At 36.7% G+C, this 25,385-nt stretch overlaps 1 protein-coding gene across 1 annotated transcript in view; it reads right to left on the reverse strand.

Annotated features, from left to right (window-relative positions):
• Positions 1–1,191: 1,191 nt before the first annotated feature.
• The window catches only part of CLGN (calmegin), a 99,438-nt gene continuing 75,244 nt past the window's right edge, over positions 1,192–25,385 (reverse strand). The window contains exons 9-14 of the mRNA XM_053700824.1: positions 12,518–12,674; positions 10,441–10,656; positions 4,922–5,041; positions 3,907–4,030; positions 2,614–2,717; positions 1,192–1,364 (exon numbers count right to left, since the gene is read on the reverse strand). Coding sequence (XP_053556799.1) covers positions 1,284–1,364; positions 2,614–2,717; positions 3,907–4,030; positions 4,922–5,041; positions 10,441–10,656; positions 12,518–12,674 — 802 coding nt within the window. The 3' untranslated portion in view covers positions 1,192–1,283. The remainder of the gene's footprint in view (positions 1,365–2,613; positions 2,718–3,906; positions 4,031–4,921; positions 5,042–10,440; positions 10,657–12,517; positions 12,675–25,385) is intronic.

Below are 25,385 nucleotides of genomic sequence, written 5' to 3' on the forward strand. Positions count from 1 at the left end.
AACTGAATAAAAGAGATCAGAAAACTTTTAGCAGCCGGTCATTGTTAACCTCTTAACCTCTTATTGTTGGTCTAACAAGTTGTAGATCAATGAGGTTAATATATCAACATGCTGACAAACAATTCATCTTATTAAAACTGTAATTGTTGTGACAATAGTCATGCCCTTAAATGTACAAATATATTTATTTTGCAAACATTTAACAATATAATCTGTGTTAACAAAAAAAAAACAATAAATAAGAAGTCTGCAAAAATCACAGTGAAACATAAGAATACTATTAATCCTTCAGCCGCATAGCATTAAATGTATTGGATTTTGCACCTTTAGATTTTTATTCTAGCAACTGAAAATCTATTGGCCTGTGTGTATAAAGTGAGATATAGAGGATTTTGTATAGATAGATAGATAGATAGATAGATAGATAGATAGAAGATAGATGATAGATAGATAGATAGATAGATAGATAGATAGATAGATAATAGACATAGATAGATAGATTATAGATAATAGAGAGATAGATAGATAAATAGATATGTATGCAGCTCTTCCCATTTAACCTCTTAAGGACGTATGACGGAATTGTTCCGTCATAAAACAATTGAGCAAACTGAAAGCTGTGTCCTTAAAGGGTTAAAGTATGTTCTTGAGAACAATGGGTTGTGGTATCAATAAGCAAAAACTGCTATTTTAAATAATAAAAATTAAACCTAATGGAGCAATTTCCTATAATTTGGTACCATGCTGTTGGTATACAAAGTAAGTGGAAACACATTAAAGGGGAAACAATTTTACAGTACAGCGTCCCTTTTAAGCATATTCATATTAGGAAGAAAGGGTGATCTGAAGATATGCTGACATCAGAGGGACATACAACGCTTCGGACCTTTAACTACAGAAAACGTATATTTCCTCTGTTGAGTCATCATGACAATAACTAACCAGATGTAAATTTAGTGAGCTGCATCCCCTGACATAAATATCTCACTGTTTCAGATCCAGCATCTGAAGCAGCAGAGAGATCAGTTTGTAGAAACACGGCAGTAACAAAAACGCCTCTGTTTTATTGAAGTAGAGATGTGTTTTCCTCTTCAGTCTCATATTACAAATCCTTCAGAAAAAGATATGGTGGTGATCTCTTTTGAAACTATATGTATGGGCTAAAATATATATGAATAAGACATAAGAAACTAATTTAAGTTCAGTTTATTGTATCCATCATCTGCTGTGAAGAGCTATTTTGGTGTGTTGGACACATTAAAATGTAATTAGGAATAGGCTGATCAATCTTTTCGTACTCGTCTTTTACGGAGAGATTTCTTTGGTCCATCCCCAGACGTTGTCTCTTCATCTGCTTCTTTCATCTGGAGAAAAGACAACATTTTGTTTATGTGCACACATAGAGAACTGGTTTTACCCTAAAAGGGACAGTAACACCTTGTAATTACAAGACATTTCTGTTGTGTTGCTATAGAATAACATATCAGCCAATCCATAATGTTATTAAGTTAAAGAATCCTCTTTTTTTTACTGCAATTATTTCTCAATAACCAGACTCCACCCACTTTTTGCCTTATTTGGAGGAGCCAATCCAGGCTTTAGTCTGCAGATAACAAGGGTAGCTACTGTTGCAAACTTACAATAAAGTGAATTGTGTTGCAGTTGTTAACAATTAAAGACAATTAGTGACAGATATGTAGCATGTTTATAGCCTTGAGAAGTCAGCAGGTGCATTTCAAGTTCTGAGAGTCAGAAATTGCTCTATTTTCAGAGCTAAATTACATTGTGCAAAGTAGTTTTATTATGCATAACTAAACATTTTATACCAAAAAAGTGTTTACTGTCCCTTTAAAACGACATTACACACTATGATATTGTAATATAAAATGTTTATATATGACATCATATATTTTTCCACTTTTTCTGTAAATTAACTCTGAACATTGTGAGTTTTGCAATTCCCCTGATTACTATAAAGTAACGGGAGCCACCAAGTTGAAACATATCTAATCTAATCTGCTGTGAACAATTAGGGACTGAGGCCATGTGCAAATAATGGCTGTGGGGACTATAGCAATGATAAAGGCACTTTAATCCATATTAGAGTTCCTTTAACATGCTACATACCCATTATTTGCACACTTTATTTATCCTCGATTGTCCTCAACACAGGATATTACATAAAGAAAATCTAGGTTGTAACATGGTGACCCCCATTACTTTATAGAACCGAATATACTATATAGAAACTTAAACTTTAAACTCATTTCTTCACTATTCAAACAACTATTATCATTAAAAAAATATATCTACATATTTAAAAAAGACAAATATTTACTTAGAATGCATCTTTAAATTTCTGATACAAGTAGACTAAGGGGCATATTTATCAAGCTCCATACAGAGCTTGATGCCCCGTGTTTCCGGCTAGCCTTAAGGCTCGCCGGAATCGGAAGTTATGAAGCAGCGGTCTAAAGATTGCTGCTCCATAACCTGTCCGTCTGCTCTGAGGCCCCAGACAGAAATTGACAGAAATCAACCCAATACGATCCGGTTGATTCGCACCCCCTGCTCGCACAATCATAAATATGCCCCTATGGCTCTATAACTTACTTCATCATCTGTAGACTTATTTGCTATAGCATAATCCTCGTCTTCTTGACTCCCTTCCTCCTCATCAAGCTCCTCCTCTTCACTCTTTTCATTGTCTTCAATCCCTAATACAAAGCAAGAATAATTTATAAAGTGAATATTAAGTTTTATTTATTTTATATCTTCAAGACAGACCTCATTTTATAGTAAACTGGAATTAATGTGTTCAGGTTAAAGGGATAGGAAAGTCAAAATTAATTTTTCATGATTTATATAGAAGTAAACTGGAAAGTTGTTTAAAACTGCATGATCTATCCTCTATCGGAATCATGAAAGTTGTAATTGTTTTGCAAAATTTGTATTTATTATGCTGTATAGTCCTGGCTTGTCCAGTAAAGGCAATAATGCAGCTCTCCATTGTTTTTTTGTGAGTCCTCCATGTTAAAGGGACATAGTATTCAAACCATTCCTTTTATTAGCTCTGCATTTTGCAAAATTAGCTGTTTTCTCACAGACATTTTCCAGTTGTCTGTATCTTTTACCATTCAGCATGGTTCATAATATATAATGAATGGTATATACTGTAAGTGTTAAAATCTGATGAAGTTATCAATGGATAAATCATGAATATGATTCCACAATAATCTGCTGCACTACCATTTTACAATTTGAGTCCTGAATAACAACATTAACCTTGACTTTTTTAGTTGTAAATAAAGAAAATGTCATGTGTTAAGAAAATCAAATTTATGCTGCATTAAGAAAGATGAGCCAGTGCATATAGCAGCTAGAACCATTCTGTCATCAGTTTGTTGTTTGTTTTAAGGATGTACCCTAATGAATAAGATAATGTAATGTGTCACCTATAATGGCCCTTTATTTTGAATCCCTTTGAGTCTTGGTTGTTGTTAAACAGTGCAGGAACTATGGACTTGATATACAAAGCAAGATTTATCAGGGGGGAATTTGCCTCCTCTTGTCCCTTCTAGGATTGCCCAAGGAAGGGACCCCAATAAGATTTTGGTGGAGGTTGAATATGTTCAGCCACTGCAAAAGCTACTGCTATTTGATTATCAAATGTTTATAAAAAGTGATAATCTTTGAAACCCCTGTTAGATCAGCATTTATTTGCAAAACAATATGTTGAAAGTGTTACCTTTAACCTGAAGTATGCTAAAGCCAAATGCCACCATTTAAGAAATGTTTTGTGCTCCTTTAACTGTTAATATTGCACCTTCATTTACTTCAGGACGTAGAAAACTCTACCCAGATTTCTTTTTTGTGAAAATGTTTCTGTGTATTTTAGCAGCTTACCAGTTTCAGCCACTCCATTTTCCACATTCATGGAATCTTCCTGTAGCTGAAATTTTTTTTCTTCAGACTCAAGTAAGTCATTTGTTTTGAAATCTGCATCCTCTTCTTCTTCTTCCTCAATTTTCTAGAAAAATGCATAACATTTAATAATGTGATCTTAGTATCATATAACCTTTATAATGTTCTGTCATACTATAAAACACCTAAAGGTTTATTACAATCTTGCACTTGTTTTCAGCACATTTCCAAATGTCGGACAGTGTTTTTTTCAGTGATTACAATCACAAAATGCTTCTGCAATTAAAACGTATGAACTTGGCATCTTTACCTCCTGATAACAACACTTAATCATTATCTTCATCTTTAATATCTCAATTTTGTAATCCAAAAACTAAATGTGATTAAGGACAAAAACATAAATGGTGATTTTGGTGGTATAGCAATAGACGTTTAAGGATCTGTATGTTGTTGTATACTCATATAAACTCTATTTGAAGGCTGCTCTGGGCCTTTTTATTATGGGCTGTATAATGTAAATAGCCCACACAGACCAAACCAGACCCTCCCTTATAAGAAAGGATGGCACCTTAGCTCTTTGGTATACATAGCTACATTATACCATAGTGGTAGATCCTTGAATGTAATGCTTCACTTTTGTATTCCCCAACTTAGTACACTTAAAATTGGAAGCTTAATGATATCTGATGCCTAAAATCCTCAGTCTGAAAAAGCTGCTGATTATACCTTTGAGTGATGAAATATTGTTATTTGTATATTATAGACTAGAGGTAACTAAATCTCCCATCAGTTCCAACTGCTCCTCCTGCTGAGCATGAAACAAAAAACCCAATAGTAATATTGCCAAGTGCCATCACAAATGTGAGGATGTGTTTATGTGAGGGTTCATACAATACGACGGATTTGTGCCCTCTTGTTACCAATGGTTTATATGATTTGTCTATAGATCTGCAGTATATAAGGCAATACAAATAGGTTCAGCTGTTGATTTATTTACCTTTCTGGGCCAGCAGAAGAGAACCAATAAACCCACTGGCAGAGCTGCAGTTAGAACATAAAGGACCCAGAGCCACGGCCTTTCTTCAGCAGCACTCAAAAGCTGGTTCCACATAGCTGGCTAAAGGAAACATAACAATGTACAGTAATCTATATTGGTCTTTAAAAGACATGCCTTTACTAGATAAATAACAATGCAAGACTTCTAAAAAAGCATGGATTAGAAATTATTTTTATTTAATAAATAAAGTATTTATATAATAACAATTGGAATAAGTGGTACCAAAACCTCCAGAACCCCATGAATACTTTTTGCACCCCTAAACTTGCCTTCTAGAACCAAACCTGGCATCATCTGTCCTATTAGTCTGTGGGCTGCATTTATCAAGCTGCGTAGGTAGCTGTGGAGCCCTTGCTGTGCAAGCTAGCTCATGCAAGCCTCATAACTAATGGTTAAGAAGCTGCAATCATATTTTAAATCACCACGATCTTTGCTCATTTGGGGTGATTAACAGGTTCTGCTCGTACATTGCAGGGGGTGGCACTGCATAAGCACTTGCTTGTGCTAGACCAAATTAAGGCTGCCTGCTCATCGCAAACACAGCCTGACAGGTTCCCTTTCTGGGGACCTACCATATGTTAAATGGGGCCCTCTGAGGGTCCAGTATAGGTTTTCCAAAGACAGGACCTGGGCAGTCTATGGGTGTTGATTAGGCAATCTGGACTGGACATTTTGGTGTTGGTTTTGGGTAGCACTAGGTTTCTTTAAAGGAAATTGGGACATAGAGAAATGAAGATAGAAAAAAGTAAGATCCTGATATGGGATTGTCCTGAGAATTGAAAGATGACTGTGAGTTGCATTATGGCACATCATAGTCAAGGAGAGAAGTTGTATAACAGAGAATGTACCAGTGTGTTATGTGATGTGATGAGTAAATAATTTATAATGATAAACTAGCTATTGCATATTTAAAGGGGCAGTAAACTTACATACTAGTGTTATATAATTTTGCACATAGTGCAGAATTATATAACATTAGCTTACCGGCACATTTATACTTTCAATTATTTCAGAGAAATTGTATGTAAAAACCTCATTTTACCAGAATGCCGCTCCTTGCTCTACTGAGTGGGTTTGGTTTTTACACAGTGCATCGTGGCAACACTGTTTAGTCACAGTGTACCCGGTCCCGCCATTAAAATTAATGTTGCTCGCTCCCACTACTAGACCAGAGTGGGAGGGAGCTACATTCATTTTAATGGTGCGACCGGGCACACTGTGACTAGACATTGTTGCCGCAATGCGCTGTGTAAAAACCAGACCCGTTCAGTAGAGCAAGGAGCGGCTTTCTGGTAAAATTAGGTTTTAACATGCAATTTCTCTGAAATAATTGAAAGTATAAATGTGCCGGTAAGCTAATGTTATATAATTCTGCACTATGTGCCGAATTATATAACATTAGTATGTAAGTAGTGTAGTATGTAAGTTTACTGCCCCTTTAAGGAAATAGGCTTAAAAGGACACTATATTCAAAACTAGCGATGGGCAGATGTTTTGCAACATTCAAAAAATGTAACAAATTTTAACACATTCGCTTGTTTGTTTTGAATTTCAAATGTTTGTAAAATATTCTAACATTTGTTTTATGTATTAGTATTTCTAATACTATCTTTAAATGTAATATTTAATTCAAAATGTTCTAATTCGAATATTGCATCATTCGATTCAAAGTATGCAATATTCAAAATAGAAAAATGTGAATCTATATATTTATAATAGTATTTAATGATCTCTTTAAATGTAATATTCAAATTATGCAATATTCAAAATAGAAATGTTTAAATCATTATCGTCTAGATTACGAGTTTGGCGTTATGAGTCAAATAGCATTGTTATGGCCTATAACGCTGCTTTTTCCCTAACGCTGCTATTACAAGTCTTGTAGGTATATGGGTACCGCACACCTTTTACCTGTCACGCAAAGTCAGTACCACACTTTTAAAAAAGTCCTTTTTTAATGGGACTCCCATAGCGCCGGTATTACAAGTTTGCCTGGGAGGCCAAAAAGTGAGCGGTACAATCTATAAACACAAGATCCGTACCGCCATCTAAAGTCAGCAGTTATGAGTTTTACGTTACAAAGCTGTAGCTTACAACGCATAACTAAAGTGTTACAAAGTACACTAACACCTATAAACTACCTATTAACCCCTAAACCAAGACCTTCCGCATCGCACTATAATAAATTTATTAACCCCTAATCTGCCACTCCGGACATCGTCGCCACTATTAAAATGTATTAACCCCTATTCCGCTACTCCCCGAAATTGTCACCACTATAATAAACCTATTAACCCCTAAACAGCTGCCCTGCCACATCGCAAACACTATTTAAATATAATTAACCCCTAATCTGTCGTCCTCCCACACAGCCGCTATAATAAACCTATTAACCCCTAAACCGCAAGCCCCCACAACGAAATATACTTAAATAAACTATTAACCCCTAAACTGAAAGCCCCCATAATGAAATATACTAAAATAAACTATTAACCCCTGAACCTAACGACCCCCTAACTTTATATTAAAATTACAATTTCCCTATCTTAAATTAAATTAAAATTTACCTGTCAAATTAAATAAATTAATTTTAAACTAACAATTAAACTAAGATAATTATTAAACTAAAATTAAACTAACTACCAATTAAATTAAACTAAACTACACATTAAAAAAATCCTAACACTACTCTAAAAATTACAAAAAGTATCTAATTACAAAAAAATAAAATAACTAAATTACAAAAACAAACACTAAATTACGAAAAATAAGAAACAAATTATCAAAAATAAAAAATAATTACACCTAATCTAAATAGCCCTATCAAAATAAAAAAGCCCCCCAAAATAAAAAAAAACCTAGCCAATAGTAATGTACCAATGGCCCTTAAAAGGGCCTTTTGTGGGGCATTGCCCCAAAGAATTCAGCTCTTTTACCTGTAAAAAAATACAAACACCCCCCAACAGTAAAACCCACCACCCCTACAACCAACCCTCCCAAAAAAAAAAACTATCTAAAAAAACCTAAGCTCCCCATTACCCTGAAAAGGGCATTTGTATCGGCATTGCCCTTAAAAGGGCATTTAGCTCTTTTACATGCCCAGACCCTAACCTAAAAATAAAAACCACCCAAAAAACCCTTAAAAAAACCTAACACTAACCCCCGACGATCCACTTACAGTTCTTGAAGTCCCGCTTGAAGGATCCATCCAGCTGGCAAAGTCCTCATCCATGCGGCAAGAAGTCTTCATCCGGACGGCTTCTTCCATCTTCATCCAGCCAGCGAAGTCCTCATCCATGCGGCAAGAAGTCTTCATCCAGACGGCATCTTCTATCTTCATCTATCCGGTGCGGAGCGGGTCCATCCTGAAGACATCCGGCACGGAGCATTCTCTTCATATGGTCGCCGCCGTAAACTGGAACTTCAATACAAGTGACATCATCCAAGATAGCGTCCCTTGCATTCCTATTGGCTGAAAGATTTCAATCAGCCAATAGGATTTGAGCAGCTCTCATCCTATTTTATTTGGGGGGGTTGGTTGTGGGGGTGGTGAGTTTTTCTGTTGGGGGGTGTTTGTATCTTTTTACAGGTAAAAGAGCAATGCCCCACAAAAAGGCCCTTCTAAGGGCCATTGGTAGTTTATTGTAGGCTAGGTTTTGTTTTTTTTTGGCGGGGGGGCTTTTTATTTTGATAGGGCTATTAGATTAGGTGTAATTCTTTTTTATTTTTGATAATTTGTTTCTTATTTTTTGTAGTTTAGTGTTTGTTTTTTTGTAATTTAGTTATTTTTATTTTTAGTAATTTTAGTGTTTAGTTTTTTTTGTAATGTTAGTGTTTAGTGTAAGGCAGGTTAGGTTTTATCTTACAGTTAATTTTGTATTTATTTTAACTAAGTAGTTATTAAATAGTTAATAACTATTTACTAACTAGTCTACCTAGTTAAAATAAATACAAACTTACCTGTGAAATAAAAATAAAACCTAAGCTAGCTACAATATAACTATTAGTTATATTGTAGCTAGCTTAGGTTTTATTTTACAGTTAAGTATTTAGTTTCAAATAGGTATTATTTAGTTAATAATTGTAACTTTAATTTAGCTATATTTTAATTATGTTAAAGTTGGAGGCCAGAGGTTTAGGAGTTAATAACTTTAGTATAGTGGCAGCGACATCGGGAGCGGCAGATTAGGGGTTAATAAATGTATGTAGGTGGCGGCGATGTTGGGGGTGGCAGATTAGGGGTTAATAACTGTATGTAGGTGGCGGCTATATCGGGGGCCGCAGATTAGGGGTTAATAACTGTATGTAGGTGGCAGCGATGTCGGGGGTGGCAGATTAGGGGTGTTTAGACTCGGGGGTTTATGTTAGGGTGTTAGGTTTAAACGTAGCTTTTTATTTCCCCATAGACATCAATGGGGCTGCGTTACGGAGCTTTTCATTCCGTGATTGCAGGTGTTAGGCTTTTTTTTTTTGACGACTCTCCCCATTGATGTCTATGGGGAAATCTTGCACAAGCATGTCAAAGCAGCGCTTGATTTCGGTGCGGTATGGAGCTCAATGCCACCATATCGCCCGCACAAGCCTGCTTTTTTAAAACTTGTAATAGCAGCGCTATAGGGCGGTGAAATAACGCCACTTTTGTGGCGGACGTTAAAATCCCTATAGCGCTCAAAACTCGTAATCTAGCTGTATATTTGTCATAGTATTTCTAATGCTGTCTTTAAATGTAATATTCAAATTATGCAATATTCTAAATAGAAACATTTAAATGGATATATTTGTATCTATTATGTATTAATTTACTAATTTCCCTACCGTTTGAACTATTGAAATTCTAATTAGTATTTGTAAAATTGAAAGTTACATTTGAAATTTCGAATGTGGATATTCTATCTAATTATGAACATTCAAAAATTAAAGTAAGATTCATATTAATGAATCAATTCCATTATCAAAACGTGCACAGTCTTTTTATACGTACACTTTCTATGGCTCCAGCTACTACTGAGCATGTGCATGAGTGCACAGTATATACATATATGCATTTTGTAATTGGCTGATGGCCATCACATAATACATGGGGAGGGAAATTTGGATTAACTTTAAAAATTACCAGAAAATATTTTAGTGCTCAAATCAAATTAAGTGCTATTGAATTGTCAATTATTCAATTCTACCTTATTTAGTGGTCCTTTAATTGTGAAAGATCTGCACTAAATGATATCAACCAATATAGGTAAAGTATATACTAAATTTGGGTTTACTCAAGCTTGAAGAACTGACAAGATATATTGTTTTTTTCTAAAGCAACATTTTTTAAAAAAAGGACATATAAATAATTGTAAATGGAACCAAGTGCAACAATATCAACAATGATTATATTTTCATATTTCAAGCCGTGTTTTAAACTATGATCTGTATTATACCATGATGCTGATCATACACATTTATTGTCCTACCTCATTTGCACTGGCTACAAATTTCTTTACTCCCCAGCTGTCAGAGGCCCAGCGGTCAGCCACTTCCTTGTCAGAACAGATGACAAAGTTGTCAAAGTAGATGTTTGGTGTCATGGACCACAGCTCCAAACCAACGGCACCAAATGGAGTCATTTTAAATGGATTAAGATCTTCAAAATAATGTGGATTTGGTATTTTATGGGGTTTCCAGATTCCCTAAAAATAATCAAAGAAAACTATGAAAATATGCTGCATTGAAACAAATGCATTTTAACTGCATGTAATGAATAAGAACAATGTATATTTATCACAATGTATAACATGCAATATGTGTGCATGTGTTTAACCTTATCAAATTAATGCAAAGGGTACCAGGCAGGTACAAATACAATATTTTTATATAGTTGTGGCCAAACCTTGAGCTATCCATTTTGGGAAAATGATCCAAATATTCGGTGTCAGATATGGCTAAAAATTACTGTTTGCAAAACAGAACATTATTTAATATGGCATTATTATACTTCATGTAGAAATGTAACAATAATGCACATGTTCATTTAATATACCTTTCAAAATGTGAACAAAATAATTTAAAATATCCAACAATCAATACCAGACCCCATAATGATCAAAGGATCCCTGTATTCGCCAAGAAATATAATTTCTGTCTCTTTCAGTGTCCCAGCTCACTGCTCCTTGGTTCTTATACTCCTTTTTAGGCGTCTCCCCAGGGGAAAAGGCAAAACTCAGGCTCTCAGTCAGGTTCAGGTATTAAATGGATTTTAATAAAACACAATATATAAATACATAGGATATAACAGTTACCACTATGTATTAAAATGTTGCAACGCGTTTCTCAGCTTCCTTGCTGTTTCATGAGGCAGATAGGCAATGAGTTTTGCCTTTTACCTTGGGGAGACGCTTAAAAAGGAGTACAAGAACCAAGGAGCAGTGAGCTGGGACACTTAAAGATCCCAGTAGGTGTCACTAAGCACAGTTGGGTGCTGTTACCATTGTGAGTATGATTCGGATATCACATATGACCATTGTTGTGTAAACTGTATTACACTAGGAGACGCCCTTCGTTCTTGTGTGTTTTCTCACAGAAATCGTTATACGTCTCAAGCTATATTGGGAAGGAGCAGCCGGCAGTTGGGGGAGAGGAGAAAAAGAATCTCCTACAGTCCCAGAAAAGGACATTATAAATTCCCAGACTACTTACATGAACTAACAAGATAAGAAATAATTTTAATAAAATACTGTAATAGCCATATTCTTGTTGGAAGAGGGTCCGTTTATTGGTTGGTGTATATATATATATCACTACTAAGTCACTATTAAGTTTACTGATTTGTGTGCATATTGCGCCCCCTTAAGTGGTGACAAGTTATTGTCACTAGTCTAGATATTTTGGTAGATTTGATGCCACTATTAAACTGCCAAATACGATCATATAAAAAAATATTGTAAACTTTTTGCAAACTTTGGGTTTACACACAACTACTGCACTCAAAAGACAAATGCTTGTAAAAGATTATTTGTGATCCCCTTTGTTCCCGAAACAGCAGACATGTATGGATTTGCCATTGGTTTTCAGCAATTAGAAGGCTGCTAATTGCAGCTGTGCACCCCACTTCTGAAATTCCTGGCAGTGAAGGGGTTTATCATTTAGCTTGTAAGGTTATTATTGGCTCTAGTGCAGGGATTACCCTCCCACCTGACACATCCCACCCCCTGATCCCATCCTGATTCCTCTGAAACATCTCCCCCCACACTGGTTACCATCTTAGGTACTGGCAGACATTGTACCAGTATGCAGTTTATGGCTTTTATTTATTTACCTATTTATTTATAAATAATTATTTGTAATATTTCTGTAGTGTAGATCCCTCCTCCCACCTCCCTGTTCCACCCCAAACACCTCTATAAACTGCTCTCCCACATTTTTTTATTAATAGCAGACAATCTGCCAGTAACAAATTGTTCTTTTTTTTGTAGCCCCCCCTCACCCAATTGGGTTTTATGTCCCTTTAAGGTGATACTAGAGAAAGGCAATTAGAGGCTTATTGTAAAGTACCTGGTAATTTGGATTTTCAATCATAGGTGGCTTCCATTTGCCTTTGAATTTTAGGTTGTCTATCATGGGCCGTTTCCACTCCCCACATCCAGGTGCAGATTCACATTTAGGGTTAGAAATAAGTGGAGCTTCCCACACCCCATCGATGTCATCATTCCTGCCAAATCAAAATATTCCTTTATTGTAAATTCAATTTATTTAATTAAGTGTTATTGCTTAAACAAATCTGCTGATAATTAGCTTTATCATGTGTCAGAATTATACTTAGAGGACCACTAAATACAGTTCAGTATTTTAGTAGGCTATCCAGTAAAATGTTCATAAAATGACTGGACACTTAAATGTCTATTGTTTAAAGTTCCTGAGTGTTATCTAAATACCCAGAGTGCTTAGAGGAATATGGCTGCACCTCACTAACGAGGCCCATAGAAGACTGAAACGATCGTCTGGTGTTGTCATGTTCCTTGTTCAGAGAAGAAGTGGCTGGTATTTCGGGGGTGGGCTGATCTTACGCTGCGTGATCAGACTGATGTACTTCAGGAAAGTTTTCCTCTGTGAAAGGCACAACTGAACTAAGTAAACAATCAGAAATATACCAAAGCGCCACCCTGGCGGAGGCTGGGTCTGAGTAGGACTATATATAAAGTGCCACAAGTAACAATGATAAAATTACAATCTATTTAGACAAATAATTAAAAACAGTACATATATAACATGGATCCATGCAATTAACAATGCTAATAAAACATAATCATAAAATAATATAAAAGAGTTATTAAAAACCAGCAAGTTTTATATGCTATATAGATAAATAATCCTGGTGAATGCAGTGTCAGTGTCTGACAAAAAATGAGCGATCATAGAAGGTGGAGAAATGAAAGCTCACAACATGAACTTCGATTATGTGCTTAACAAATGAGTCGCAGGCGGACTGCAAATGATACAAGTGGTTAATGCAATTGACTGTCAAATATCTAAACATATGATCAATGGTTAAGTCCTTGGTAATTCCAAACAAACGAAAAATAGACAATAGACACAGTAATGCTCCAAACTTAGTGTCTAAGAAATGTGTCAATATTGAAGTGGTCCGGGTACACAAATTAGTGTAAAAAATTATATATGCAAAATATATGTGAAAAAATATAGTGCACTGCTGAGTCTCTAAAAAACAAAAATTAAAAAACAAAAATTACACAACGAAAATGAAGTGAAAAAGTATGGTGAAAAAATGTGTCTTTAAACAAAAAAGTGTCTTTAACAAAAAGAGGCAAAGTCCAAAATGAGGTGGATCTAACTTAAAGTTAATCAAAAAGTACTTAGATGTCCCAACTTCAGTGGTGTGTCTCAATAACGGCTCCCATATTCAGTATATAAGTGTTGTGTGATCTTCTTTTAACGAGAAGATAGTTTCAAACGTTGGTTCTGAATAAGCCTTCTGTCAAAGGAAAAAAGTGTATAATAGTGTAGATTGTTTTCCAAAAGTATAAATATCAGAATTATCCTTACCAGTCAACGCGTTTCGGTCTCACAGTGACCTTTATCAAGACTTGTTGGGTTTTTTATAACCCTTTTATATTATTTTATGATTATGTTTTATTAGCATTGTTAATTGCATGTATCCATGTTATATATGTACTGTTTTTAATTATTTGTCTAAATAAATTGTAATTTTATCATTGTTACTTGTGGCACTTTATATATAGTCCTACTCAGACCCAGCCTCCGCCAGGGTAGCGCTTTGGTATATTTCTGATTGTTTACTTATTTCATAGTTGACAACTAGGTGTCAAGCCAGAGGTCTGTATCCAGCAGGCGGTTAGTGTATCTCCTTATTGCACAACTGAACTAAAAGAGGCTGCTCCTAGGTATTAATTCATCATAGAACAAGCTACTGAGCTGTTGTTCGTTCCTGGTAAAGCACTACTCTCTTTGTATGCATTTGTTATCTAAATGTAAAAGACTGCCAATGCCTTAATGCATTACAAATATGGAGCAGAAAGAAGTGAGGGCAGTCAAGGAAGTCAACAAAGAGTTGTGTTCATTGATTTGTAGGTTACTGGTTGCCAAGGGGTAAAATGTTTGCTTAGTTTTGAAAAATATATATGGTAAGTACAAAAGTGGGTTCTGAAGTAGAGCTTAGACGAGTACATTATGTGACCCCACAGACTCTAGTACCCAGTCACCTACAGATTTACAAGTATTTTTGTAGAGGACAGTTGGCAACCCTAAATACAGTAGAACTGCATAACTGAAAACAATAAAAATACAATTCAATAGCCTTTAACAATTAAACCCCCCACCTACAAAAAGCGGAGTTTGGCTTAGATTTTATAGCGTGTTGCCACTTCTAGCTTTTAAATGGATAAAATATACATTTTCTATATATAGCACATAAACTACGGATCTGGCAGTGTCACACAGGGATATATGTGATTTTCTGTGTATGCACTAAGAATTAAAGCAACATATTAGAATATTTGCTAATGAAGGTTTAATCGTTTTCCATACACTGTATATAGTTTACAAACTATTCATGAGTAGCTACCACTTACAACAACAAAAAATTTTTTCACTTCAAATTCCAATATGTATTAAAACATTCAGGGCCAGATTATGAGTGGAGCATAACAATTATGCGAGAGCAATAATGGGTTTATCACGGGTGTTTGAGCTCCTCGGGTTTAACGCTGGTATTAAAAGTTGAAAGTAAATGTGATCGCTTGAGTGCAATAGCGATTTACGTTTGAATGATTACCGCGTGAAACAAAAAAAGTGTCCCAAAACACATCAAAAATACAATACAGAGTACACTTACACTCATAATAACAATATCTAATAAAAATAGTGCTCAAATTTATACGATATCGGGTGTTAGAAAAAAAGGCAGGCAAAGGGCTTTAATATAGAGATACTGTACATGCATATACATCTCTAAAGATGTACATGCATGTATATCTATCTATCTATCTATATATATACACACACTGTAAATGTTTATATATGTGTACATATGTATTTATGTATTTTTATTTGTATATATGTATACATACATAGACATACTGTATATATAAGTGCTTTGGAGCTCTTTGCAGTAAAGTAGATGAAAACATGTAAAAGCATATTTATGCAATATTCATAGTTAATAAATGTTTTATCTATGTATCTACTGTAAGTATTTCACATTCCAATGTTATGCACATAGCAGAATATATGTTCTAAGTATTTTTAAATAGATATTCCAATATATATCTGTATATATCCATACCTATATATAATTCTGTATATATATATATATATATATATATATATATATAGGTATAGATATATATTGTATGAAAATACCATCAGATATATGTAGAAATATGTATTTATGAATACATGGAATATATTCTTGTATGTGAAGAACATTGGAATGTGAAATATTCATATTTTCATGTCGGGTTAGTGCACATGAGAATATGCAATCTGGTTTGCATGCGAGTTGGGTCGTTTTTTTCCACTTTTTTTCTCCATTGACTTCTATGGGGAATACATAAATGCACACAATATTCTATGTTTGGCTTTTTGTTTGGATAGCACGTGAGCATGAACAGTTTACTTTCAACTCACAATACGAGCGCAACCCAACGAGTGCAAAAAGCTTACTTCTAGTGCAGTTAACGTACTGTAAAATTGATTTTGCTTTAACATGTTCCCAAAGACTTGTTATAGTAGATGCAGGGTATAAAATGCATGAGGTATTGCTCCTTTAGGTTTATTCTGTTTATGAAATAGGTGTTTGTGCTGTTTGAAGCTTCAATTCATTGTCATCAAGCTATAGCTAATTATATACATATATCTCCCTATATATTAAGACCTCCTCTCTTATCTCTCTGTTTGTACACAATGGCCAATATGAGCTATTTATAAACAATTTTATACACTCTAGCTTTTAAAACATCTAAAACATCTAGCATCTAAAACAGATTGGGCTAGATTACAAGTGGAGCCAGTGGAGGCTCCTCTATATGTGCACAGGCGCATGTGAACCCCTCAGAGGAAAAAACACAAAACCAAAAAAACAAACCTTTTTGGCTAAATAAATATAATTTTTCCAATAGCACCCCTATTGGAAAAATTATATTTATTCAACCCCAAATGTTCCAGTCAAATTTTGCAAAAAAAAATAAAAATTGCCGTTTTCACTTCTATCGCACCACACGTGCGATAGATAGAAGTATAGGCTTCAAGCCCATAGCACTTATTTCTTAGTGCTTGTAAGCGCCGCCCCCAACCCAGCTCCTAACCTTCCTAACCGCACATATTTTGCTGTGAGAGTGAGAGCCATGTGATGTCAGTGTCACAGTGAGGGAGGAGGAGCCTGGTCGGCACAAAACGGAGTAAGATCAGCCATAGATTGCCACAGAGGCTGCCGCAGTGAGACCGTGTGGGCACAGGGAGGGAAGCAGAGGGCACCTGCACACATTGGGGTAGCAGTCTGTATTGTAACACAACTGACAGAGCTCTAGTATTAGTAATATGGTCTCATCTCTGTGTTGTCTTCAGTACACAGATTTTGATGTCGCCAACCCCCGAGCTACCCCCACACAAGCACTGCAACATGGGGAAGAAGCTGAAGAGGAGCTGCGACTGCAAACGGATTGTGAGGAACAACTGGCTGCTCACATCTTTCTGTCTTGCTAGGTGGTATTTAACCCCAGTTCATGTATTGTGAACCCCCATTTGAATAACCCACGACCCACCACTGAGTGGAGCACTAATTTATCACATGCCTGTAAACCGCAAATTTGCCTGTTTACGAGCACACGATAAATAAGCAGCCATTACAAGTGTCTGGTTATTAGTGATGTCGCGAACCTAAAAGTTTGGGTTCGCAAACGGAGAACTCGAACTTCCACAAAAGTTTGCGAACCGGCGAACTGCCATAGACTTCAATAGGCAGGAGAATTTCAAAGAAGGGAGACAAAAGGAGGCGCCACAATAGTGTGAAATCGTAGGTTAAAGGGACCCCCACAAAACGATTCAGGATCACTTACTAGATTTAAAGCACTTGAGAAGTGCCACAGGTGCAGGCTGAACTATTCAAAGCTGTCCAGCGAGCTTATCCTCACGGTCCAAAGGCCTAAGGGTTAACTTCAAATTCCCCCACAGGTACTCGAATCAAAGATAAAGCCAAAAAATTAGTGGTAGTGGATTTCCACTCAGGGAAGAAAATCCAGTTCAAATGGGGCTGAGCGTTAGTAAAAAAGTCAGACCGACTTCATAAAAGCAAAGATAAAACAAGCGTGATGACAAATAGGTAAAAATATAACCACAAAAGTTTATTTAAACCTCATACACTACGCGTTTCCCGGTCGCAACAACCGTTTCATCAGGTGTAAAAAGCTAACAGTCATCACACTATTTAAAACAAATCTCGGCGTTCCTAAAATTCTTATTTTAGGAACGCCGAGATTTGTTTTAAATAGTGTGATGACTGTTAGCTTTTTACACCTGATGAAACGGTTGTTGCGACCGGGAAACGCGTAGTGTATGAGGTTTAAATAAACTTTTGTGGTTATATTTTTACCTATTTGTCATCACGCTTGTTTTATCTTTGCTTTTATGAAGTCGGTCTGACTTTTTTACTAACGCTCAGCCCCATTTGAACTGGATTTTCTTCCCTGAGTGGAAATCCACTACCACTAATTTTTTGGCTTTATCTTTGATTCGAGTACCTGTGGGGGAATTTGAAGTTAACCCTTAGGCCTTTGGACCGTGAGGATAAGCTCGCTGGACAGCTTTGAATAGTTCAGCCTGCACCTGTGGCACTTCTCAAGTGCTTTAAATCTAGTAAGTGATCCTGAATCGTTTTGTGGGGGTCCCTTTAACCTACGATTTCACACTATTGTGGCGCCTCCTTTTGTCTCCCTTCTATCTATAGATCGTCGCTGGTGCCATCAGCCGTGGAAGGAGTGTCAGCTGCCGCACACCCACTATATAGTGGACACCCGGAGGAAAATCTCCATCACATGAACTGTGTATAAGGACTATTCGTATATACTATAATATCCGGGTACCTCATCATTGTATGTATTCTGTACCGCAATAGATCACCATTGTGTGTCCTCAAATATCCTTTGCTACTATTGTATGCTCACAATATCACTTGCATTGATAGTTATTTGGTCATAGGATCATAGTATTTGCTGCTGGAGCTACATTGTAATTGTGTTCTCCATCAGAAGGACACATCACACTATATATATATATATATTTTTTGGCACTGTATATTACGCTCACTGCGTTCACAGTATATTTTTTGTATACATATATTCATATTATATATATTTTTTATATATATTTTTTTTTTATATATATTTTTATATATATATTAATTTTTTATATATTCAGCACTGTTGTGAAATTTAATCCACGTACATTCTTTGTCCTTTGTTGAAGAGTACATCAAGGACACTGAGATATACACATTGTATATGCACTGTATATGTGTACACGCACATTCCTTGTCCTTTATTGAAAAGCGCATTAAGGACACTGAGATATACACATTTTTGCTATGCATTTTTTATGTGTGCACTATTTTTAGGCGCCTTCACTTTATCACATCACATTTTGTTAGGAGAATTTCAAAACCCACAGGGACTCTTTCTGGCCACAATAGTGATGGAAAAGTTGTTTCAAGGGCACCAACACCTGGACTGTGGCATGCCGGAGGGGGATCCATGGCAAAACTCCCATGGAAAATTACATAGTTGATGCAGAGTCTGGTTTTAATCCATAAAGGGCATAAATCACCTAACATTCCTAAATTGTTTGGAATAATGTGCTTTAAAACATCAGGTATGATGTTGTATTGATCAGGTAGTGTAAGGGTTACGTGTAAGGGTTACGCCCGCTTCACAGTGCGCAGTGTAGGTGATATACCTGCCCTGACCATGCTTTGCAGACCAGGTATCAGTGGTCAGATGGACCCTTGCCCCAACACTGTGTGCCAGACATGCCATTATAGCAGACTTATATGGCTTTGGCGTTGCTTTTTGGTAATTAGAAGGCTGCTAAATGCCACTGCTCACCACACGTGTTTTATGCCCAGCAGTGAAGGGGTTAATTAGGGAGCATGTAGGCAGCTTGTAGAGTTAATTTTAGCTTAAGTGTAGTGTAGTAGACAACCCAAAGTATTGATCTAGGCCCATTTTGGTATATTTCATGCCACCATTTCACCGCCAAATGCGATCAAATAAAAAAAAATGTTCATTTTTTCACAAACTTTAGGTTTCTCACAGAAATTATTTACAAACAACTTATGCAATTATGGCATAAATGGTTGTAAATGCTTCTCTGGGATCCCCTTTGTTCAGAAATAGCAGACTTATATGGCTTTGGCGTTGCTTTTTGGTAATTAGAAGGCTGCTAAATGCCACTGCGCGCCACACGTGTTTTATGCCCAGCAGTGAAGGGGTTAATTAGGGAGCATGTAGGGAGCTTGTAGAGTTAATTTTAGCTTAAGTGTAGTGTAGTAGACAACCCAAAGTATTGATCTAGGCCCATTTTGGTATATTTCATGCCACCATTTCACCGCCAAATGCGATCAAATTTTAAAAAAACTTAAATTTTTTCGCAATTTTAGGTTTCTCACTGAAATTATTTACAAACAGCTTGTGCAATTATGGCACAAATGGTTGTAAATGCTTCTCTGGGATCCCCTTTGTTCAGAAATAGCAGACATATATGACTTTGGCGTTGCTTTCTGGTAATGAGAAGGCCGCTAAATGCTGCTGCGCATTACACGTGTATTATGGCTAGCAGTGAAGGGGTTAATTAGGTAGTTTGTAGGGAGCTTGCAGGGTTAATTTTAGCTTTAGTGTAGAGATCAGCCTCCCACCTGACACATCAGACCCCCTGATCCCTCCCAAACAGCTCCCTTCCCTCCCCCACCCCACAATTGTCCCCGCCATCTTAAGTACTGGCAGAAAGTCTGCCAGTACTAAAATAAAAGGTTTTTAAAAAATGTTTAATTTTTTTTAAGCATATTTACATATGCTGTGGTGTAGCATCCCCCCTTAGCCCCCAACCTCCCTGATCCCCCCCAAAACAGCTCTCTAACCCTCCCCATCTGCCTTATTGGCGGCCATCTTGGGTACTGGCAGCTGTCTGCTATTATTTCACAGTCAAAAAAAGTTTTTTTTTTAAATGTACACTACTGTTATACCAGATATGAGTGGTGGCACTGGGCAAGTGGGCACAGTATACGCTGTGAGCCTGACACACACGCTGGCAGGCCGGCAACTGCAATTAGATTACACAGGAAAAAAAAAAAAAAAAAGCAGACTGATGTTCTAGCCCTAAAAACATAATTTACGTAAGAACTTACCTGATAAATTCATTTCTTTCATATTGGCAAGAGTCCATGAGCTAGTGACGTATGGGATATACATTCCTACCAGGAGGGGCAAAGTTTCCCAAACCTCAAAATGCCTATAAATACACCCCTCACCACACCCACAATTCAGTTTAACGAATAGCCAAGAAGTGGGGTGATAAGAAAGGAGCGAAAGCATCAAATAAGGAATTGGAATAATTGTGCTTTATACAAAAAAATCATAACCACCACAAAAAAGGGTGGGTCTCATGGACTCTTGCCAATATGAAAGAAATGAATTTATCAGGTAAGTTCTTACATAAATTATGTTTTCTTTCATGTAATTGGCAATAGTCCATGAGCTAGTGACGTATGGGATAGCAGATACCCAAGATGTGGAACTTCCACGCAAGAGTCACTAGAGAGGGAGGGATAAAATAAAGACAGCCAATTACGCTGAAAAATTAATCGACAACCCAAATCAAAAAGTTTTAATCTTATAATGAAAAAAACTGAAATTATAAGCAGAAGAATCAAACTGAAACAGCTACCTTTTCTTTTCTACCAAAAACTGCTTCAGAAGAAGAGAAAACATCAAAATGGTAGAATTGAATGAAAAAATATGCAAAGAAGACCAAGTTGCTGCTTTGCAAATCTGATCAACAGAAGCTTCATTCCTAAAAGCCCAGGAAGTAGAAACTGACCTAGTAGAATGAGCCGTAATCCTTTGAGGCGGGGATTTACCCGACTCCACATAAGCATGATGAATCAAATACTTTAACCAAGACGCCAAAGAAATGGCAGAAGCCTTCTGACCTTTCCTAGAACCAGAAAAAGATAACAAATAGACTAGAAGTCTTTCTGAAATCTTTAGTAGCTTCAACATAATATTTTAAAGCTCTTACTACATCCAAAGAATGTAAAGATCTCTCCAGAGAATTCTTAGGATTAGGACACAAAGAAGGGACAACAATTTCTCTACTAATGTTGTTAGAATTAACAACTTTAGGCAAAAAATTAAATGAAGTCCGCAACACTGCCTTATCCTGATGAAAAATCAGAAAAGGAGATTCACAAGAAAGAGCAGATAACTCAGAAACTCTTCTAGCAGAAGAGATGGCCAAAAGGAACAAAACTTTCCAGGAAAGTAATTTAATATCCAGAGAATGCATAGGTTCAAACGGAGGAGCTTGTAAAGCCCTCAGAACCAAATTGAGACTCCAAGGAGGAGAGATTGACTTAATGACAGGCTTGATATGAACCAAAGCCTGTACAAAACAATGAATATCAGGATGATTAGCAATCTTTCTGTGAAAAAGAACAGAAAGAGCAGAGATTTGTCCCTTCAAGGAACATGCAGACAAACCTTTTTCCAAACCATCCTGAAGAAACTGTAAAATTCTAGGAATTCTAAAAGAATGCCAAGAGAATTTATGTGAAGAACACCAAGAAATGTAAGTCTTCCAGACTCGGTAATAGATCTTTCTAGACACAGATTTACGAGCCTGTAACATAGTATTAATCACTGAGTCAGAGAAACCTTTATGACTAAGTATTAAGCGTTCAATCTCCATACCTTCAAATTTAATGATTTGAGATCCTGATGGAAAAATGGGCCTTGAGATAGAAGGTCTGGTTTTAACGGAAGTGTCCAAGGTTGGCAACTGGCCATCCAAATGAGATCCGCATACCAAAACCTGTGTGGCCATGCTGGAGCCACCAGCAGTACAAACGAATGCTCCATTAGGATTTTGGAAATCACTTTTGGAAGAAGAACTAGAGGCGGAAAGATATAAGCAGGTTGATAATTCCAAGTAAGTGACAACTCGTCCACTGCTTCCGCCTGAGGATCCCTGGATCTTGACAGATACCTGGGAAGTTTCTTGTTTAGATGAGAAGCCATCATATCTATTTCTGGAAGTCCCCAGATTTGAACAATCTGAAGAAATACCTCTGGGTGAAGAGACCATTCGCCCGGATGTAACGTCTGGCGACTGAGATAATCCGCTTCCCAATTGTCTATACCTGGAATGTGAACCGCAGAAACTAGACAGGAGCTGGATTCCGCCCAAACAAGTATCCGAGATACTTCTTTCATAGCCTGAGGACTGTGAGTCCCCCCTTGATGATTTACATATGCCACTGTTGTGACATTGTCTGTCTGAAAACAAATAAATGATTCTCTCTTCAGAAGAGGCCAGAACTGAAGAGCTCTGAAAATCGCACGGAGTTCCAAAATGTTGATTGATAATCTCGCCTCCTGAGATTCCCAAACCCCCTGCGCTGTCAGAAATCCCCATACGGCTCCCCAACCTGAAAGACTCGCATCTGTTGAGATCAGGTTGGACGAACAAAAGAGGCCCCTTGAACTAAACGATGGTGATCCAACCACCAAGTCAGAAAAGATTGAACATTGGGATTTAAGGATATTAATTGTGATATCTTTGTATAATCCCTGCACCATTGGTTCAGCATACAAAGCTGGAGAGGTAAAATTTCCATGCACAAAGCTACCGAAGGGAAAGATTGAGACTGAAGGTTTCGACAAGCTGAAACCAATTTCAGACATCTTTTCTCTGTCAGAGACAAAGTCATGGACACTGAATCTATTTGGAAACCCAAAAAGGTTACCCTTGTCTGAGGAATCAAGGAACTCTTTGGTAAATTGATACTCCAACCATGTCTTTGAAGAAACAACACAAGTTGATTCGTGTGACATTCTGCAGAATGTAAAGACTGAGCAAGTACCAAGATATTGTCCAAATAAGGAAATACCGCAATACCCTGCTCCCTGATTACAGAGAGAAGGGCACCGAGAACCTTGGAAAAGATCCTTGGAGATGTTGCTACGCCAAAAGGAAGAGCAACAAATTGGTAATGCTTGTCTAGAAAAGAGAATCTCAAGAACTGATAGTGGTCCGGATAAATTGGAATATGAAGATATGCATCCTGTAAGTCTATTGTGGACATATAATGCCCTTGCTGAACAAAAGGCAGAATAGTCCTTATAGTCACCATTTTGAATGTTGGTATCCTTACATAACGATTCAATATTTTTAGATCCAGAACTGGTCTGAAAGAATTCTCTTTCTTTGGAACAATGAACAGATTTGAATAAAACCCCAGGCCCCGTTCCAGAACTGGAACTGGCACAATTACCCCAGCTGACTCCAGGTCTGAAACACATTTCAGAAATGCTTGAGCCTTTACTGGGTCTACTGGAATGCGTGAGAGAAAGAATCTTCTCACAGGCGGTCTTACCTTGAAACCTATTCTGTACCCTTGTGAAACAATGTTCTGAATCCAAAGACTTTGAATCGAATTGATCCAGATATCTTTGAAAAATCATAACCTGCCCCCTACCAGCTGTGCTGGAATGAGGGCCGCACCTTCATGCAGAGGTTTTGACTTTCTAAAAGGCTTGGATTTATTCCAGACTGGAGAAGGTTTCCAAACGGAAACTGTTCCTTTAGGGGAAGGGTCAGGCTTTTGTTCCTTATTCTGACGAAAGGAACGAAAACGATTAGCAGCCCTATATTTACCCTTAGATTTTTTATCCTGAGGCAAAAAGGCTCCCTTCCCCCCAGTAACAGTTGAAATGATTGAATCTAACTAAGAACCAAATAATTTATTACCTTGGAAAGAAAGAGAAAGCAAAGTTGACTTAGAAGTCATATCTGTATTCCAAGACTTAAGCCATAAAGCTCTTCTGGCTAAAATAGCTAAAGACATATACCTGACATCAATTCTAATGATATCAAAAATGGCATCACAAACAAAGTTATTAGCATGTTGAAGAAGTTTAACAATGCTATAAGCATTATGGTCTGACACTTGTTGCGCTAAAGCCTCCAACCATAAAGTTGAAGCTGCAGCAACATCAGCCAAAGAAATAGCAGGTCTAAGAAGATTACCTGAACATAAATAAGACTTCCTTAGAAAGGATTCAAGCTTCCTATCTAAAGGATCTTTAAACGAAGTACTATCTGCCAACTTTGGGGATTTTCTCCCAAAACTCTAATCTATCAGATGGCAAAGGGTACAATTTCTTAAACCTTGGAGAAGGAGTAAATGAAGTACCCAGACTATTCCATTCCCTAGAAATTACTTCTGAAATAGCATCAGGAACTGGAAAAACTTCTGGAATAACTACATGAGGTTTAAAAACTGAATTTAAACGCTTATTAGTTTTAATATCAAGAGGACTAGACTCCTCCATATCTAATGCAATCAACACTTCTTTAAGTAAAGAACGAATAAACTCCATCTTAAACAAATATGAAGATTTATCAGTGTCAATATCTGAGGCAGAATCTTCTGAACCAGATAGATCCTCATCAGAAATAGATAAGTCAGAGTGATGGCGGTCATTTAAAAATTAATCTGAAATATGAGAAGTTTTAAAAGACCTCTTATGTTTACTAGAAGGAGGAATAACAGACAGAGCCTTCCAAATAGAATTAGAAACAAATTCTTTAACATTAACAGGAACATCCTGAACAT

The sequence above is a fragment of the Bombina bombina genome, chromosome 2 (assembly GCF_027579735.1).
Source record: "Bombina bombina isolate aBomBom1 chromosome 2, aBomBom1.pri, whole genome shotgun sequence".
Lineage (NCBI taxonomy): Eukaryota > Metazoa > Chordata > Amphibia > Anura > Bombinatoridae > Bombina > Bombina bombina.